Source organism: Salvelinus fontinalis, unplaced genomic scaffold, assembly GCF_029448725.1.
Source record: "Salvelinus fontinalis isolate EN_2023a unplaced genomic scaffold, ASM2944872v1 scaffold_0540, whole genome shotgun sequence".
NCBI classification, from domain to species: Eukaryota; Metazoa; Chordata; class Actinopteri; order Salmoniformes; family Salmonidae; genus Salvelinus; species Salvelinus fontinalis.
This window is the reverse complement of record NW_026600749.1, coordinates 30315-49478: the sequence shown is the minus strand read 5'-3', so window position 1 is coordinate 49478 and position 19164 is coordinate 30315. Positions and strand designations below refer to the sequence as shown.

The following is a 19164-nucleotide window of genomic DNA, read 5'->3' as shown; positions in this document are numbered from 1 at the left end:
AAACCTCCCAACTCTGGCAGGAGGTTTCAGGAAGGGTGTGTTCAAGTAGACTAGGATTTGTGTGTTGCTTGGAATGGAATTTGGAACTGAAGTAAGCCCCTTGCTAACACGCTGGAATGAGTCCGTACAGGATTTTGGCGGAACAACATTATGGCTACATTCTACATTTGTGGGGAAAGAAGAATGAGTGTGGGGGTTCTGTCCAGTATCCACCACCATATTCACAGAGAGAGCGTGTGTGTCTGAGTGTGTGTGGTCACTTTTCTGGCCATTTGACGTTACACCTCAGAATAAATAGTCCTGCACAGTGAGGGGTGACGGGTCGGGGACAGTGAGAGGGGTGACGGGTCGGGGACAGTGAGAGGTGTGACGGGTCGGGGACAGTGAGAGGGTGATGGTCAGACCTTCAGAGTGTGTGTGTGTGTGTGTGTGTCACCTTGAGCTGCTGTAGCCTCAGCCTCTCCTCCTCCATCTCCCTCTTGGCCCTCTCCTGTTCCTCCTGCAGACGACGCTTCTCCTGAGAGAGAGGGGAGAGAGTGCAAGAGAGAGGGGGAGAGAGAGCGAGCGAGAGAGAGGGGAGAGAAAGCGAGCGAGAGAGAGGGGAGAGAGAGCGAGAGAGAGGGGAGAGAGAGCGAGAGAGAGAGCGAGAGAGAGGGGAGAGAGAGCGAGAGAGAGAGCGAGAGAGAGCGAGAGAGAGAGCGAGAGAGAGAGCGAGAGAGAGGGGAGAGAGAGCGAGAGAGAGCGAGAGAGAGGGGGGAGAGAGCAAGAGAGAGAGGGGGAGAGAGCAAGAGAGAGAGGGGGGAGAGCGAGAGAGAGGGGCAAGAAGGGGCGCGAGACAATGAGAGAGGTGGAGTGATAAACAAAGAGGAAAAAATAGAAACAGAGGGAGAATAAAGAGAAAACAGAAAGAAGAGGTGGAGAGGTAATAAATAGGAAAACACCTGGTCAAACCTGTCACCATTATCCTAGAGAGGTAGCCATCCTATAATAGTCACTGTGTCTCCATGGAAATACTGTGGCGTTGTTTTACTGGGCTGAGGGAGGCGGCCTGGTGCAACACACTGCACTATGGGTAAATTATTCAGTAGCTATGGACAGGCAGCGCAAGGAGCAGTGCTTAGTTTCCATGGGTCTGCATGTGTGGTTGTGTGCGTGTCAGGTGCTTGACTCACAGTGATCGCCTGCAGTCTCTGTGTGTACTTCTCTGCCTCGTCCATCTTCAATCTGTGTGACAAGACAAGGGGTTAAAGGTTATAGGTTACATCCATCATTTACCTTAGGAAGTAGTTGAAGTGCTGCTCTAAAAGGAACAGTAGCCTTTTAGAGCACAATTAATACGGTTATATGGACAGGTGGGGACCTGATCCTAGATCAGCACTCTGACCCTGAGATACCTGAAAGCCTTAGTTGTTTTTCTGAGAATTCATCTGGACGTTTCTATCTAGCTTGTGTTGTTTCACATTACGTATCCCTTGTGACATGGCCTCAGGCATCACAAGGCAAATGACTGTAACTACATGTTTGGATCCTCACAGCTGACACACAGCGGGACAATATGACTAGCCTGACTTGGTACGTACGAACACAGCCTGGAGGATGTGCTGTACCCGCCAACCTTTATTATAGAGCCTAGAAACAGATCATATATGCCATATATGCTTTTATCTAAAGCGACTTGGTCATGCCTGCATACATTTTACATATGGGTAGTCCCAGGAATTGAACCCACTATCCTGGCGTTGCAACCGCCATGCTCTACCAACTGATCGATAGAGGACCAGGAGATATATTTCTACTGTGTAGAAACAGTGATATTTCCTACTTCCCAAGGGAATATTGGAGACTGGACCCAATCCACTAGGAAAACACGACAATCACTCGTTTATAGCTGCGATCTGGCAACCAATCACCACCTACCCTTCATCCTTCTCCACAGTTCCTATCCTCTGCTCCAAGCCTTAGAAAACACCCTGATAGCTCCCTCAAACCCCAACCTCCCTGGTGTTTGGAGGCATTGGGGCTATGACAGCTTATAACCAGCTTATGAGCTTCCGTAGGGATGACGTTAGGTCTCATGGGGAGCCAGGAATAGCAGTGAGGAGATAAACAAACTGTCTTTGATGAGGAGCATTGTTGAGCTCCCTACAGACGGAGTCTGATAATTAGATACAATATGATGATACACAGCAGAGAGGGAGAGAGAAAGTTGGAGAAAAACTTGCACACAATGACTTAGTATTAGTCCAAGAGCGTAATCCATTGTCTTCACAGTTTTCACTGAGTTGTGGAGATCTCCTACATGCTTCTACGCCACATGAGGGCCAGTGTGTAACAGACACTCCGCCCAGACCAGGTCCCTACGCACTACACTGTTAACTCAATGACACTTACAAATCAAATTGTAAGTGTAGACTAACAGTGAAATGCTTACATACGGGTCATTCCCAACAATGCAGAGAGAAATAATAACGCGAGGAACAAATACACAATGAGTAACGATAACTTACATATATACACACAATAATATAGTAGGAAAAAATATATATATACAGCATGTGCAAACGAGGTAGGATAAGAGAGGTAAGGCAATAAATAGGCCATAGTGGTGAAGTTATTACAATATAGCAATTAAACACTGGAATGGTAGAATGTGCAGAAGATGAATGTGCAAGTAGAGATACTGGGGTGCAAAGGAGCAAGATAAATACATAAATAAATACAGTATGAGGATGAGGTAGATTTGATGGGCTAATTTACAGATGAGCTATGTACAGGTGCAGTGATCTGTGAGCTGCTCTGACAGCTGGTGCTTAAAGCTAGTGAGGGAGGTAAGAGTGTCCATCTTTAGTGATTTTTGCAGTTTGTTCCAGTCAGTGGCAGCAGAGAACTGGAAGGAGAGGCAGCCAAAGGAAGAATTGGCTTTGGGGGTGACCAGTGAGATATACCTGCTGGAGCGCGTGCTACGGGTGGGTGCTGCTATGGTGACCAGTGAGCTGAGATAAGGCAGGGCTTTACCTAGCAGAGACTTGTAGATGACATGGAGCCAGTGGGTTTGGCAACGAGTATAGGAGCAAGGGCCAGCCAACGAGAGCATACAGGTCACAGTCGTGGGTAGGATATCGGGCTTTGGTGACAAAACAGATGGCACTGTGATAGACTGCATCCAATTTGCTGAGTAGAGTGTTGGAGGCTATTTTGTAAGTGACATCTCCGAAGTCGAGGATCAGAAGGACGGTCAGTTTTACGAGGGTATGTTTGGCAGCACGAGTGAAGGAGGCCTTGTTGCGAAATAGGAAGCCGATTCTAGATTTAATTTTGGTTTGGAGATGTTTAATGTGAGTCTGGAAGGAGAGTTTACAGTCTAACCAGACACCTAGGTACTTGTAGTTGTCCACATATTCTAAGTCAGAAACGTTTTGGAGACGACGTTCACATTTACTAAAACCTTAGTCTGCAGACTAAAACCATTTTCTAAAACCCTAGTCTGCAGACTAAAACCATTTTCTAAAACCCTAGTCTGCAGACTAAAACCATTTTCTAAAACCTTAGTCTGCAGACTAAAACCATTTTCTAAAACCCTAGTCTGCAGACTAAAACCATTTTCTAAAACCTTAGTCTGCAGACTAAAACCATTTTCTAAAACCTTAGTCTGCAGACTAAAACCATTTTCTAAAACCCTAGTCTGCAGACTAAAACCATTTTCTAAAACCCTAGTCTGCAGACTAAAACCATTTTCTAAAACCTTAGTCTGCAGACTAAAACCATTTTCTAAAACCCTAGTCTGCAGACTAAAACCATTTTCTTTTCAAGTGCTGCTGCATCATCCCTCTCGTCCTTCCTGACACTTAACAGCACAGTCTTGGTGAGGGCCTTCATTACGTCCACGTATCTATATCTCAGGGCGTCAAGGGACTCATATCTAGATGACTGGGTCCTACCCGCTGGTCGTTTTAGAGTTACATTTTCTTTTCTGGTGCAAACTCAAATACCACTCAACATTGACCATCTCTTTATGCCGAAGAAGGTGTATAACAGTTCAACAGCATCATAAAACTGTTTCATCTCTGGCACATTCTTGACAGAGTTGTCAATGTGACAGAGTTGCAATGCACATAAACAGCAAGCGTCTCGCTTTCTGATATTCTGGCCGGCACACGCCGAATAGACCCTGCTCATGTTAGCAGCTCCATCATACCCCTGCCTACGACATTTTGAAATATCCAGCCCATTATCCTCTATGCTGCCCAGCATTTTATGTTGAAGCTCAGCTGCTGATGTGTCAGCAGTCTCCAGAAATCCCCAAAACAACTGATGGTCAGATCTGTGGTGACATTATTTACATCCCTTATCACTCTCACATAGCGATAAACTTGGCTTAACTAGTCTGCTTTGGATACATCCGGTGTGGTGTCCATAATACAAAAAAATTGAAATATCTTTTTTTTTTTTTTTTAAATGGGTCTTCCTGCATCTCTCCCTGAATGTCACATTTCACTTGTTCGGCAAAGATATAAAATCAGCTGATTTTGGATTTGAGGACTGAGATAGTTAACGGATCCCGATGGGCATTCTAAAAGTTATTTCAGAACTGGGTCGTAAAATGACAGCAGTTGAATTTTCCTGAGAAACTTCCCACTGTTGGTCTGCCCCAGCTTTTCACAGTGCCCTCAACGCCAAATTACATGATGCAAGTGTGAAAGTTACATTAACTATGCGCTCAAACACCTGTTGCCCGAAATTTGCTGCGTTACGTACGCCTTTCTCCATTTCTGCATCAAAGGTGCCATTGAGCTTTCATTGCTCATATACCAAACAGGCAGCCATGTGATTCTGGGATGTCTCATGACATGCTATTTTGGATGTTAGATGGCGCCAATCTCTCACCCCATTCACCAGAGAAGGGGCACTCCGATCTCCGAACAGCCAGCAAGGCTCACAATACGCACAACATAGCCATGTACGTGGTCATTTGATTCCAGCCTTGGTTGTAGTGGTGTAATACGACTTGGAAAAGCACCGCCTTTCGTCATCTCTTGGGAATGGGCCAGTAGGCTTACACGAGCCTAATGCAATAACGTGCCGTTTATCTTTTGCATCCACATTTGTTGCATAATGCCCCCTGTCAGTTGGATTGGTAAAAAGGCCATCTGTCCCACTTCCACCTGTTTCCTCAGCCGCCACGATTCTAGCCTCGCCCTGCTCCTCTTCCTCCTCGCCCGGGGATAGCTTGTCCGGCCTGGCTTGTGCTCAGGGTCGTATCCGCCGATACCTGACAACCAGTATCCTCCTCTGTCACAGTTGCTTCTTCTGGCAGGATGAAACAGCTTGGCCGTGGCTCACTTGACCCGCTAAAAGCTGCTGCTGGCGATGAGAAACCTACATCCTCTTCTGGTCCCGCTACATGGCTTGTGCCAGCAATGGCTGCACTTGAAAAATGAAACAAATTTTGATTCTTGCTTTGCTTTCTTATTTTTGCCCTTCCTCTTTTGGGCTCCACTTTTTAAATCCGTAATTTTTTATTCTCGACTTTCTCTCTTTATTAATTTATAGGCCGTTATCTCTTGATAGCTAGCTCAGTTTTTGCTGAAAACGATGACAGAAATAATGCTTTGGAGAGTATTTGCACAATGAGTCCCAGAATCCATTTCATTATCTTAAACTTGGTATTGAAACTGTTGAATAATATGATTTATTTAGCAAGTTAAATGGATTTATTGTCATCAATACACAAAAATATCACGCTGACTTATGTAGTGGCAAAAAAAAAAAATGTTGTTGCTGAAACCATCAGCGGGATCATTTATCATATAGCCTACTTTAAAGAAAGATCTTCTCGTCAAACCGTAGACGTGATGGACCCGCGTCAACAATTAATACTTGGGCATGGTGGAGCGCTATTCAAATGACATAGGGGGCCCTGGTGCGTCACGGGCCCTGGTACGGGCCCTGGTGCGACCGCACCGGCTGAAGCTACGCCACTGAGCAGGGGGTCATATGGTTTATATGAAGCATTCTTCCCTCAAGGTGCCGCCACCATGTCGGTCTCTCACAGACACACGGTTACTCAGCAGTAATAGGTTATGGACGTGTCATGCACAAGTACACATTGAGGTGGACGTGTTGGGGGTTGTGTCAAACAAGCATGCAGCCATGAGCACAGAGACAGTAGTGAAGGTTAAGTCCAAGCCCAGACCCAGTAACAGTGAGGGGTTTCTAGTCAAGTCTCAGATCAAATGATGAGGGTCAGGTTGGTAAAAGGCTAAATTAGTCCATACAGTGACATCACCGTGGCGATCAAACAGAGTTCAGCCACGCACACTGACACAATTACCCCCGTGTTGCCGTCGGCGACCGACGCAGCACGACACACTTCAAAGCAATGATTGTTTCTGCTCCATTTCCTCCCGACATTTGGAGTTAGAGAGGGTCAGAGACCGGGCTGACCCTGTGAGGTTCAAACAGGAAACACACACACACCCACCCTTTGTCCATAAGCACAGGTAGAGGTAGTACTTGGTAGTGGAGCATGTCCACACTACCTCAATTAGCACAGTAATGTAAAGTAAATGAACAAGTATGGCTTCATTCACATGTATGATGATTTCAGGGTGCAGACAACAGTTATACAGTAGTGGCTAAAGCATAAACAGACTTGTATCCTATCCAGGCTATTCCACTAGTACCCCAGGGTTCTGATCTGCACTAGTAAGCTACCACTAAGGTGTCATGCCACGGGGTAAGACAATGGAATAAACTACACTGGAGGTTGCACTGGAGCAATACGCATTGCACTGAAGGTTGGGTCACTTGGGACTGAAGATGAGATGTAAAAGGGCTCACTTGTTGCCATGGAGACAGAGTTAATCCAATCTAGAGTGTGAATAAGTATATTTTAAGTCTGAGCGGCCAGAGGCAGTATTTTACTTTCCGAGAGGACTTCAACAAATCAGAATTATCTGGGCTCTACGCCCCCTAGCCTCTGGGGGGGAAGTGCAACTGTGCTCGACTAGCCTTGACTGGCCACCTCTTGACGACAGAAAGGAAGTCCGGTCTGGTGTGTGAATGTGAGAGAGATGTGTTGTGGGGATAAGGTGGTGTGAGTGTCTGTGGGGGGGGGGGGGGCAGGCTTCAGCACCCAACACAACAAGACAGCCTTTCAAAAGGATGCTGAATAGCACCATGGGCCCAACAAATTAAAATTAAGAATCAAGGCTTCTTCCTCTGTCTGACATCAATAATATCAGATTCAGGGAATATCCGTGTCAGACACACTGCTACAGTCCAAGGCCATTGGAAACTGGCATCGCATCTCTCTCTCTGTTTGGGAAGAGGGAAAGAGCACACACCAGTAAGCGTCCTCCAGACGATCGGCGACGAGCCATCCAATCACAAAGACCCAGAGCTCACACACATCCCCTGCTGTTGTTATTGGCTGCCAGTCAGGAGTTGATTGAAATAGACCGCACCAATCATAACATAGAGTTCCTGGAAAGAGTCCTCATTCTTTATGTGTGTAAGAAAATAATCAAAGGCAATTCCTCTCTGTGTGTGTGTGTGTGTGTGTGTGTGTGTGTGTGTGTGTGTACTCAATCATAGAGTCTATAGCTTGAAGGGGCGATTTGTTGCAAAGTGCTTTTTCATCACCCATAGATTTTCAGTTCCTCACAGAGGGTCAGTCTAGTAGAGAAACCCTCTTTGTCATGGTTGTGCTGCTGGTTTAGATACAGACACCAACCTAGGAGGAGACAGATAAATCAATCATAGTGTTGCGAGTGTGTGAGAGAGATGAGAAGTGTGTGTACGTGACCGAGTGTGTCTGATATACAGTACAAGTCAAATTTGGACACCTACTCATTCAAGGGGTTTTCTTTAATTTGACTAATTTCTACATTGTAGAATAATAGTGAAGACATCAAAAGTATGACATAACACATATGGAATCATGTAGTACGCAAAAAAAGTTAAATCAAAATATATTTCATATGAGATTCCTCAAAGTAGCCACCCTTTGCCTTAATGACAGCTTTGCACACTCTTGGCATTCTCTCAACCAGCTTCATGAGGTTGTCACCTGAAATGCATTTCAATTAACAGATGTGCCATGTTACATTTTATTTTGTGGAATTTCTTTCCTTCTTAATTTGTTTGAGCCAATCAGTTGTGATGTGACAAGGTAGTGGTAGTATACAGAAGATAGCCCTATTTGGTAAAAGACAAAGTTCATATTATGGCAAGAACAGCTCAAATAAACAAAGAAACGAGAGTCCATCATTACTTTAAGACATGATCAGTCAATACGGAACATTTCAAGAACTTGAAAAAAAAAAACATCAAGTGCTATGATGAAACTGGCTCTCATGAGGACCACCACAGGAAAGGAAGACCCACAGTTACCTCTGCTGCAGAGGATACGTTCATTGGAGTTACCAGCCTCAGAAATTTCAGCCCAAATAAATGCTTCAGAGCTCAAGTAACAGACACAGCATAACATCAACTGTTCAGAGGAGACTGCGCAAATCAGGCCTTCATGGTCGAATTACTGCAAAGAAACCACTACTAAAGGACACCAATAAGAAGAGACTTGCTTTGGCCAAAAACACATTTTTGGTTCGAACCGCTGTGTCTTTGTGAGACGCAGAGTAGGTGAACAGATGATCTCTGCACGTGAAGCATGGAGGTGGTGTGATGGTGCTTTGCTGGTGACACTGGCAGTGATTTATTTAGAATTCAAGGCACACTTAACCAGCATGGCTACCACAGCATTCTGCAGAGATATGCCATCCCACCTGGTTTGCGCTTAGTTGGACTGTCATTTGTTTTTCAACAGGACAATGACCCAAAACACACCTCCAGGCTGTGTAAAGGCTATTTGACAAAGAAGGAGAGTGATGGAGTGCTGCATCAGATGACCTGGCCTCCACAAATCACCCGAACTCAACCCAATTGAGATGGTTTGGGATGAGTTGGACTACAGAGTGAAGGAAAAGCAGCCAACAAGTGCTCAGCATTTGTGGGAACTCCTTCAAGATGGTTGGAAAAGCATTCCAGGTGAAGCTGGTTGAGAGAATGCCAAGTGTGCAAAGTTGTCATCAAGGCAAAGGGTGGCTAATTTGAAGAAACTAAAATATATTTTGATTTGTTTAACACTTTTTTGGTTACTACATGTGTTATTTCATAGTTGATGTCTTCACTATTATTCTACAAAGTATAAAACAGTAAAAATAAAGACAAGCCCTTGAACGAGTAGGTGTGTCCAAACTTATGACTGGCACTGTATATATATTGTGTGTGTGTGATGACAGGAATCTATGGTGTTTGCTTGGGCCAGATCCAACAGCACACTGCCCACTATAATTTCTTTGTGACAGGCTGGGTCAGGGGAATGAAAACACTGCATTCCTATTGAGCGGTGTTTGTATGTATGTGTATGCTGCAATAGCAGCCCAGTGTCAACAGTGAACAGACTGGGAGTGTGGCAGGGATTACCAAAGTAAACTACAGATCACTATTCTTAGTCATTTATCAAGTTACCCCACACAACCAATGTCTAGTGGATTCAATGACTTCCTTCACACACACACCACTTGATTATTTCAGTATTGCATCATTATCTGCAACGGTGCCTGGAGTGCACAGTAATGTCATTATACAGTACATCATGTCCCATGACAAATAACATGTAGGTTTGTGTGGGATGTTTCCTCCTCTTCATAGTGCTGGGCTGTAAGGAGTCTCAGCCCAGGGTGCATCAATGCCCCCTCTGTCAGGTGCTCCTTTGAGTTCCGCACACACACACACAATAGTGTCTCTGTTTGTCCAGGGGCCAGGCTTCTCCTCCTCCACCGCGCTCTCTGCAATATCCTCCACTGGTGTAGTCATGGAACACTAAGGTACAACACACACACCATCACTTCGCTCACTGCCTACCTGATCCCTCAGCCCTGGAGGCAGCTCTCTAAGCCTGGCCTACTGAACACATCTCTGAGGGGAATTACCAGCTGAACTATCTGAGCTACACTGGCTGCGTCCCAATGGCAACCCATTGCCTACATAGAGCTCTGGTCAAAAGTAGTGCACTATGGGCCTGGGTCAAAAGTAGTGTATTACGTAGGGAATAGTGTGGCATTGGGACACATTCAGTGAATTGAGGGGAGTTAAAAAGATAAAGTACCAGACAAAAAAAAAGTTTAACTTTTGCCATTGATCAGGCAGAGAGCTGAGGGTTCTATGTAGTTGCAGAGTAAGCCATGCTGACTGTCTAAGACTAAGCCATGAGAGAGAGAGAGAACAAGAGATGAGAGGACAACAACATTCTACTGAGACAGAGCAGGACACGACATGCTGTTGAAACACTGATATGTCTGTGATACGTGTGTGTGTATGTGTGTGTGTGGCTTATTTGAGTTAATCATAAGCACTCATATGTCAGGCTCTATATCGTCAGGAAATGTGGGAGTGTGTGTATATATAGAGGTGAGAGAGGGGTGAAAGGTCAGCATGTAGGTCTCGTATCTAGAACCACTGTTTAAACACAACCTGACAGGTAACACAAATCGCACCACACACACACACACACGGTGAAGCACCAGTTGATTGACATAACCAGGAGAGAGGGAGGAGTCGGATAGGGGAGGAGTCGGAGATAGAACTGCTGGGTACATATTAATTCTTTCTTTAAAATGTTCTTACACGTTTGCTTTGGCAAAATGTTTGACTTTGTAAGTTGCTACACTTTCCATATCAATAAACTTTGTTTCTTGAATTGAATTGAAAGTGTCAGAGAGAAACAGAGTGAGCAACGGAGAGAGAGAGCAATCGAGCGCAAGAGAGAATAAGATCAAGAGACTAACAGGGGCCCAGGATGAGACACCTGTTCTGACAAGACACCTCGGGCTGCCTCACAGCACAAACATGTCACACACACATGATTTCCAATTGTCGCCAGAGACGTTCAGATGTTTCTGAGAACTGACATCCCTACTTATTATCCCCTTTGTCATCACTGATTCCATCAGTTAAAGCACAAAATGACATGTCAAACCAGCTCGTTGAATATACACAGGGCCACGTGTATTCTCACACACGCGAGCATAATACAAACATGCCTAATCCAAACAAGCCTAACACACCTAAACCTAGCTGCTCACACAGACAATAGGATATGATATTGTATGGTTCTGTCATTTGACCTACTTTTGATCAAACTATTTTGGGCTGTTCTGTAATGAGAATATTGAGTCACCTCCGCCTAACATTGTCTGGGTGCAGCTGCAGCAGCAGCAGTAGTCTCATCCCAGCTCTGTGAGGTGTGACATGTACTGGCTTGCTTCAGTGGTTTCCCCTGTTATGTCTGTGTGTGTGTGTGTAAAGGATTATAGCGTGTGTGTATGTGTGTGTGTGCCTGCATGTATGCATATCTGTGTAACTCTGAAACAGGTTTGGAGAGAGGTAACCAGGACTGGTGTCATCTGGTCTCAGTTCATCTCCACTGTTATCATTGGGTGAAGACTTTGTTTGCCTTGGGGCCTAGCAGCTAAGCTAACGAGTCTAAGCTAAGCTAACAGAGAAACCTCATCTAAACCGAAGGACCCATTTCAGACAGGTCACAGTGACTCCTTACCCTACTTCTGAAACAGAGACAAAGTCCTTGAATAGATGTGCTCCATCTGCAGACAGACAGACAACAGTTGTAATGTTTAACGTCAACATTCCTCATCATCACCCAGGACAAACATAGTCCCGTTCCAACGGGACAAACGTAAACGTAGCCCCGTTCCAACGGGACAAACGTAAACGTAGCCCCGTTCCAACGGGACAAACGTAGCCCCGTTCCAACGGGACAAACGTAGCCCCGTTCCAACGGGACAAACGTAGCCCCGTTCCAACGGGACAAACGTAGCCCCGTTCCAACGGGACAAACGTAGCCCCGTTCCAACGGGACAAACGTAGCCCCGTTCCAACGGGACAAACGTAGCCCCGTTCCAACGGGACAAACATAGCCCCGTTCCAACGGGACAAACATAGTCCCATTCCAACCCACTGGAGGAGGAAATGAGAGACAATACATCACCCCTCTTCTGTGGGATTGTTAATCAGAGAAAATGTGGGTGATTGGATTAATAAGGAAATCAAACAAACAGTGGGATTTAGAGTATGGTATCACTCCAAAGGCCAACGTTGGGTTTCGTCTCTCGGCCAACTTATGCTTACCATCTGGGGCTGTGATACACCAGCAGGTTGTGATTCACAAGCATGTCTTTATGAATCTAGCCATGTTGACAAAACCTTGGGAATCTAAGGGGAGTACACATTGTCTAAGAGATGTCTCTGGTATGCAGACATACCATGGTATCCCACACAGTCACCTCCTGACCCTGGTGTACTGGTGACCCAGCTCACAGTGCTGAGGAACTAAGAGTGACCTTTGACCTCAGCTTATGTCAAATCACCCATCTGATCTGGTCTGAGTGGAACCATTTAAATCTGAGTCACCATGTTATTAACTGTCAAGTAGGCTACCCAACTGACCTAAGCAAACTCCTCGGGGTGGTGGGCGTGGCCTAAGCAAACATCTCAGGGGTGGTGGGTGTGGCCTAAGCAACCTGAAGCAAACAGATACCATATATTAGACCGATGTCAGGTTTCACCCCCAGACATCCAAACATGGCAGTTGCATTGGTATTTCACACTGCTTGCACAGATTAAGCATGCCTGGCCACACGAGCACATATCTAACAAACAGTAGGTGATCATGCAAATGGTATTCAAAGGAGACTCCAAAATAAGAGTCCTTATCACGATGAGCAAACAATCAGCTAATGTTGTACAATGTAGTGAATGATTCTATTGTAGACAAGAGACCATACCAACGAAACTGACTCAAAGCCAAAAAGGAGCCTTAGGTTAGTCCACACCCATAAGACAAGTCAGCCCTTTCACACCATGGCAACCTCTTGGCGTCATGACAACCTGCGGGCAGCTGAAATGCCCATTGATCAAAAACATCATTCACAAACCAGGCTCCTCTACCTTACACTGAGTAAGCACTGCTCACACACACACACACACACACACACACACACACTGCAGTAAATAGCAGTCTCAACGGCTACTATCATTGTTAGATAGCAAAGACAGTTAAGGTTAGATAAACATTGTGACAACCTTAAATTGGCCCCTCCTCCCCATCATAAATCAGGTGCCTGGAATAGCTTCCTTAACTAGGGTCTCAGGTAAAAGTACTACTACTGGGCAATTCCACGATAAAATGTGCAAAGTTTGGTAAAATAATTACAGTTTGTACCACACAAACTGTAATTATGTTACCAAAATGTGCATCTGCACTTTGAGTAAATGTGTTTTTGTATTTCTTTCTGTGGAAATTGTTAAAAGTAGTCCTTGTGCATAGAGCTGTATGGTTTCTTTAACTTTGCAATCATTGGTTTTTGTTTGGCATACATTTTAAAGTGAAAAACCTGAGTCGGCGTAATTTCGTTACCTTGGACTTGCCCTCCCACACACACACACACACACCAGTTTCATGGGTTGCTCGCTATGATAAAGGGCTAGGTAATTACTAAGAGCTAAACAGCTGACTTTATCATGTCAGAATAGGCCCCATTTCCTTGTTTATATTATCACCCCCAGACCATTACCTCGACATCAATAATAAATGATTTAAAGTGTCACATAATTGTCTTGGTGTTTTATGTGGTCTGTAGTGTTGCCTTGCCAGCAGGTGTGGAGGAGGGGTTTGTACTGTGGGTATAGGAGAAAGTAAACTTTTCAAAAGAGTACTTTTTATTTTGTTGGGTCACTGTCACATGATTCTAGACAGTGGGAGACACACAAAATGTAAACTGTACCTTCTGCAGTTCACACTACCTTCCCGGACAAGTCCAGACATTGACAAACAACGGTTGTTTGGTGAAAAGAATACGGAGACACAAAAAGATTCCCACTTACACATACCACAAACACCTGGGGAACCTCTAATATCAGGTATGAAAGACAAAGCAGACTGACATCACACAGACTGATGAGACAGATCACTGGAGTTATATGTACTATAGTGTAGAGAGCATGGGATCTCTGCTACAGTACTTCTAATGGTAATAATTAGTCAATGTCATGTACAGGAACTGTTATGTAAGTGAGCAGAACGGAACCTGCGAGAAGGAATGAAAGAGAAAGAGAGAAACAGACAACGATAGAGGAATTGGAAGAAAGAAACAGACAACGATAGAGGAATTGGAAGAAAGAAACAGACAACGATAGAGGAATTGGAAGAGAGACAGTAAAATGGAAACAAAGAGGTAGAGAAAAAGAGACACATATAGAAACAAAAAGAGAAAAAGACATTTAAATAGAGGGGAACATTGTGTTTGAGAGAAACAGAAAGAGGGGTAGCGTAGTCACTGCAGGGCAGTGTTTGAGGCAGTGAGAAATTTCCCTCCAGCAGACTAGTCATCCATCACCCAGGGGAGAGAGAGAGATCTCTTCACTCCATCTCACCCTTCACCATGATTTATCTCTCCGTTTTTATCTCCCTCTGTCTTGTCAGTGTGACACTCGCTCTCTTCAGCAGGATAGCAGAGATAAAAATCCAACTGCTGTGGTTACACTTACTTCACAGTTTCATCTTCCTTTTGCGCCCCTCCTCTCTCCCCCACTCAACCCCACCAATCTCTCACACATACACCAGTATATACACACACATACACCAGTATATACACACACATACACCAGTATATACACATACATACACCAGTATATACACACACATACATACATACACCAGTATATACACATACATACAATGCTGTGAAAAAGTATTTGCCCCCTTTCTATTTTTCTAATCTCGTCACGGCATCTCAGTGCATTCAAATTGTCATCAATAAAATGTGTTCAACCAGCCTCACAACCACAGACCACGTGTATGGCGTCATGTGGGCACAGGTGCACCCCAGCACAAAGTGCACCAGTGCGCGCCCACACGACACCATACACGTGGTCTGTGGTTGAGGCTGGTTGGACGTACTGCCAAATGTTCTAAAACAACGTTGGAGGCAGTTTATGGTAGAGAATTTAACAGAAAATGCTTTGGCACAGCTCTGGTGGACATTCCTGCAGTCAGCATGACAATTGTACACTTCCTCAAAACTTGGGACATCTGTGGCATTGTGTTGTGTGACAACTGCACAATTTAGAGTGGCCTTTTATTGTCCTCAGCACAATTTCATGAACCTACCTACTTACTACTTTTTAGCTTTAAACCCTAACCTATCTAATGTTAGCCAGTTAGCTAACATTAGCGACAACATATTGGAATTCTTAACATATACGTTTAGCAAATTCGTAACATATTGCACAAATATACATTTGTAACATATTTTATTTAACCAGGTAGACCAGTTGAGAACAAGTTCTCATTTACAACTGCGACCTGGCCAAGATAAAGCAAAGCAGTGCGACAAAAACAACACAAAGTTACACATAAACAAACGTACAGTCAATAACACAATAGAAAAATCTATGTGCAATGTGTGCAAATGTAGAAGATTAGGGAGGTAAGGCAATAAATAGGTCATGGGGGCAAAATAATTACAATTTAGCATTAACACTGGAGTGATATATGTGCAGATGATGATGTGCAAGTAGAGATACTGGGGTGCAAAAGAGCAAGAGGATAAATAACAATATGGGGATGAGGTAGTCGGGTGTGCTATTTACAGATTGGCTGTGTACAGGTACAGTGATCGGTAAGCTGCTCTGACAGCTGATGCTTAAAGTTGGAGAAGGAGATAAGACTCAAGCTTCAGTGATTTTTGCAATTCGTTCCAGTCATTGGCAGGAGAGAACTGGAAGGAAAGACAGCCAAAGTAAGTGTTGGCTTTGGGGATGACCAGTGAAATATACCTGCTGGAGCGTGTGCTACGGGTGGGTGTTGCTATGGTGACCAGTGAGCTGAGATAAGGCGGGGCTTTACCTAGCAAAGACTTATAGATGACCTGGAGCCATACGATATAGATGATGACATTCACAAACATATACACCATACGAAACATCTGACTAAATGAAGTGTTTAGAATTTACATCCAGAATACAAAATGCTCTGAGACCAGGATGGTTCACTAGATACCAAACGGAAGAAAAACATCTGAAACAGGGAGTAACTACCTGAATTTGTCCATTAAGAAACATTTGTTTTTTGATTTTCTGTTGCAAAACAGAAAGCTACAATGTGCAGTAATGAATATGCCCTGGTTATAGGGACTTAAAGAGTGAACTGAACACCATACTACTTCCTAGAAACAAAATGAGTCAGGGGTTCAATTATGTTGATGGCACCTTTGGGCTAGCACACACACAGTTAGGGCCTAGGGGGTTCAGCGAAGGAAGACTTTAAAGAGTAGGTCCCTGGAGACCTGTAACCTGGGGTCCCTCCCCCCACATGCATATGTCTCTGTGTGCTAGCTAAGCAGATCTATGTGCTGGTGGTTTTAGATGACTCAGGTTAAAGCCCCTGGCTTCTCTCTCAGAATGAGACCAGGCTTGGTCTACATAATGACGTCACCTCAGCAGTTTACAATGCAGCAGATTAGATGAGCAACTCTGTGCATTGAACATCACATGGGCAAGAATATATAGAAATAACACACAGTCCATGTGTCTCAGCACATTAGTAGGAACATACCGTATGTGTTCATATATTATGCAAGTCAGTTCCTACATCTAACAGTCCCTTTTTCGCAGTATATATAATCAGTGTGAGCCAAGGGATTCTCTTAGACGGGTAATAGTTTAGCGTGTCAGCTATGTTGTTGTGTGTACAATATTGGTGGTGTGTGTAGGTGGTGCAACAGCAGCTAGGCACTATTACCATGCTCTAGTCTCCGCGATAGAAAGCTGGCCCAATATGTTCCGTCATCCCAGAACGCATTAATTAACTAGGTTATAATGAGCTACATTTATCCATCCCTTTGAGGTATATTATGTTCTCTGTATTTAAATACTCCATTCAAGTGTATCATGATTTCTGAATGTACCCTCTAGAAATGTGGGAGATCTGTGAAATAACTCGAATTGATATGAAAAAGCTCAACATCATTTTGGCAACATTCTATAACCTCTCCTTCCAAATGTTTTTTTTATTTTTATGAGGCCTCTTTGTTACTTTCCACACTCATTGTCAAGTTAATTTCTAAGCTGATGAATGAATATATCAACAAATAAGATGGGACCAAATGTAACTATGATTCTATAATTATTTAGTGAATGTGTGGTTTAATGGTTTACAGAGGTCAAGCACGTTGCAAATCATCAGCTTGCAGCCCGGCCTGTCGTTGCTTGCGCACAAGGATCACATTTTTAGCACGAGTTGGCACGAGTTCAAAAGGTGTCAACCCAAGGACGTTTACTAACTTTTCTAACTTTCAAATTCAGTAGAAGACAAAGGCAAAGAAACGTTGAAATCGAAAGGTGTTGGCTAATAATATTATTGCAGACACTTACCTGTTTGTTCCAACGTGGCCACTCGGCGTTGTCGGTGGTTGCAAATTAAATATTTAAAAACGAAAGAAAGAAAAAACTGACGTGGTAAACAAGAGTATTGCAATAAAGAAATATACCGCAGGGTAAAACCTCCTGTCGCTGCTCTACTTAGGAATACTTTTTAAAAAGGCAGAAAATCCACCTATGAAAAACAAACACCTGAGCGTTGTATCCGCTTTTGAAACGCAAAACTCGTCACATCAGTGCAGCAGACACACGAAAACGTGAAACTTAAAACGTCTATAAGGTTTTTAAAATACACATGAGAGTACAGAAAAATCCCTTTCAGAGGAATATGTTTGTCACTCCCTGCCTCCCAAACCGAATCGATGCGTGTCCAAAATTCACCGGAGCTCAGCGGCAACGTTCTGTTACAGTTACCTGACTCATGTTCTGTGCTGGGTGGCCAACCCTCTTTTTAGAAGGCAGCACATAGGGATAGTTGTGTGTAGTTCGTATGTACCAACTGTAGGTAGTGAGACGTGGACTTCCCATACCACAGGAGCTACCATAGACACTGAAACCAGGGAGCAACAGGTAACACAACTGACAATATGTTATTATGTGATGTAAAATGGAGAATGGGCAATGTGAACAACACAAAAGTTATCGACAAACAAAGAGTAAATCGTTTAATAGTAGCGCATCTAGAAGGGAACAGTGGTAGCCTGCTCCATCCCAATATCCTCCTATGTTCTCATTATACAAGTGTGATATTGGAATATAGGCTAAATGCACCCAGAGCAACAGTGGCATTACTATTTTAACGTCGGGAGATGTGGGAAATATTCTCGTCCCCGTAAATTACAGATTACATATATATTTCATTGCTCCATATTCCGATCTGAATAATTATGTCCAAACTAACTCCCAAGCAATTTAAACATAATATCCTTGACTGTAATCCATAAAGTGGACTCTCACAAACACACACACATGGGCACAATAACACGTACCCTGAGTCGCCCTAGTTTTGATTCCTGAATAAAAAGGAAACCGTAGGAGTTCTTCACATTGAGAGCCAAACACTGTATTAGTCATGTCCCTTCCAACAGTGTGTGTGTGTGCCTGTGCCTGCGTACATGCCCCCACGTGTGCGTGCACAAGGCAAGAAACTGTATGTTAGTCGTTGTCTCGTGCTCTACTTTAGTCTCCACAGTGTACCTGTCTATTGAGCTTGCTACTGTCCCTGATTTATCCTTGTATTCCACTTTTACTCCTTTGACTCTTATTCATACTATGTTAATATGCATGACTTTGACTCTTATTAATACTATGTTAATATGCATGACTTTGACTCTTATTAATACTATGTTAATATGCATGACTTTGACTCTTATTAATACTATGTTAATATGCATGACTTTGACACTTATTAATACTATGTGAATATGCCTGACTTGGCATCTGCACTTGAGCTCACATATTATCATAATGGCTCAGGCAGGTAAAAACTTATGCATCATAATATTTTACATGATATGATTGAAAAACGCATATCTGCAAAGTAGTGAGAAAGTACTTTATACTATTTGTCCTTTGAGAGTGGCCCCGTTAGAGACTGCAGTAAAGATATGAATAACTACTGGTACTCTCTTGGCCAGGTGGTGT

The 19164-nt window shown here is 43.8% G+C and overlaps 1 protein-coding gene across 3 annotated transcripts in view; it reads right to left on the bottom strand.

The window, feature by feature from the left end:
- LOC129846442 (paralemmin-3-like) overlaps positions 1-18599 on the bottom strand; it is a 29970-nt gene extending 11371 nt beyond the window's left edge. The window contains exons 1-3 of one of the 3 annotated variants that reach the window (XM_055914373.1): positions 18510-18599; positions 1173-1224; positions 437-517 (exon numbers count right to left, since the gene is read on the bottom strand). In XM_055914373.1, the coding sequence (XP_055770348.1) occupies positions 437-517; positions 1173-1217 (126 nt within the window). In that variant the 5' untranslated portion in view covers positions 1218-1224; positions 18510-18599. Of the gene's footprint in view, positions 1-436; positions 518-1172; positions 1225-17514; positions 18043-18509 lie in introns of those variants that run through there. The other 2 variants (XM_055914372.1, XM_055914374.1) reach the window with 2 other exon arrangements.
- Positions 18600-19164: the final 565 nt, after the last annotated feature.